Source organism: Acanthisitta chloris, unplaced genomic scaffold (genome assembly GCF_000695815.1).
Source record: "Acanthisitta chloris isolate BGI_N310 unplaced genomic scaffold, ASM69581v1 scaffold34344, whole genome shotgun sequence".
In the NCBI taxonomy this organism is placed as follows: Eukaryota; Metazoa; Chordata; class Aves; order Passeriformes; family Acanthisittidae; genus Acanthisitta; species Acanthisitta chloris.
In genome coordinates, this window is record NW_008669273.1 from 1 (window position 1) to 733 (window position 733).

The 733-nt window shown below is 63.8% G+C and overlaps 1 protein-coding gene across 1 annotated transcript; it reads left to right on the forward strand.

Moving 5' to 3' along the window:
• Positions 1–334: 334 nt before the first annotated feature.
• LOC103800871 (sperm mitochondrial-associated cysteine-rich protein-like) lies at positions 335–552 on the forward strand (the record flags this gene model as incomplete). The annotated part of the gene is given in 3 exon segments (XM_009073261.1): positions 335–387; positions 389–445; positions 507–552. Coding segments are annotated over 3 exon segments (156 nt in total), but the record flags the coding sequence as incomplete, so codon positions are not given.
• Positions 553–733: the final 181 nt, after the last annotated feature.

Below are 733 nucleotides of genomic sequence, written 5' to 3' on the forward strand. Positions count from 1 at the left end.
TCCCAGGTGTGTCCCCTCCCCCCAAAGGGGTCTCAAGTGTGTCCCCTCCCCAACCAAAGTGTCCCAGGTGTGTCCCCAAAGTGTCCCAGGTGTGTCCCCTCCCCCCAAAGGGGTCTCAAGTGTGTCCCCTCCCCAACCAAAGTGTCCCAGGTGTGTCCCCAAAGTGTCCCAGGTGTGTCCCCTCCCCCCAAAGGGGTCTCAAGTGTGTCCCCTCCCCAACCAAAGTGTCCCAGGTGTGTCCCCAAAGTGTCCCAGGTGTGTCTCCTCCCCCACCAAAGCGTCCCAAGTGTGTCCCCTCCCCCAAAGTGCCCCAGGTGTGTCCCCTCCCCCAAAGGGTCCCAGATGTGTCCCAAAGGGGTCCCAGGTGTGTCCCCCCAAAATGTCCCAGATGTCCCCCAGAGGCGTCCCAGGTGTGTCCTCCCAAAGTGTCCCAGGTGTCCCCCAGGTGTGTCCCCCCGGTGTCCTCTCGCCCTTATCCCAGGTGTGTCCCCCAGGTGTGTCCCCAGGTGTCCCCTCGCCCTTACCCCAGATGTGACCCCCGAGGTGTCCCAGGTGTGTCCCCCGAGGTGTCCCAGGTGTGTCCCCAGGTGTCCCCTCGCCCTTACCCCAGATGTGCCCCCCGAGCTCCATCTCGGGGCTTTGGGAGGTTCGTGGGCCCCGAATAATTTTTTTGGGGGTCCTAATGGGGCGTGGCCACGTGACCACCCCCACAGCTCTCCCCATTGGCTGGCGG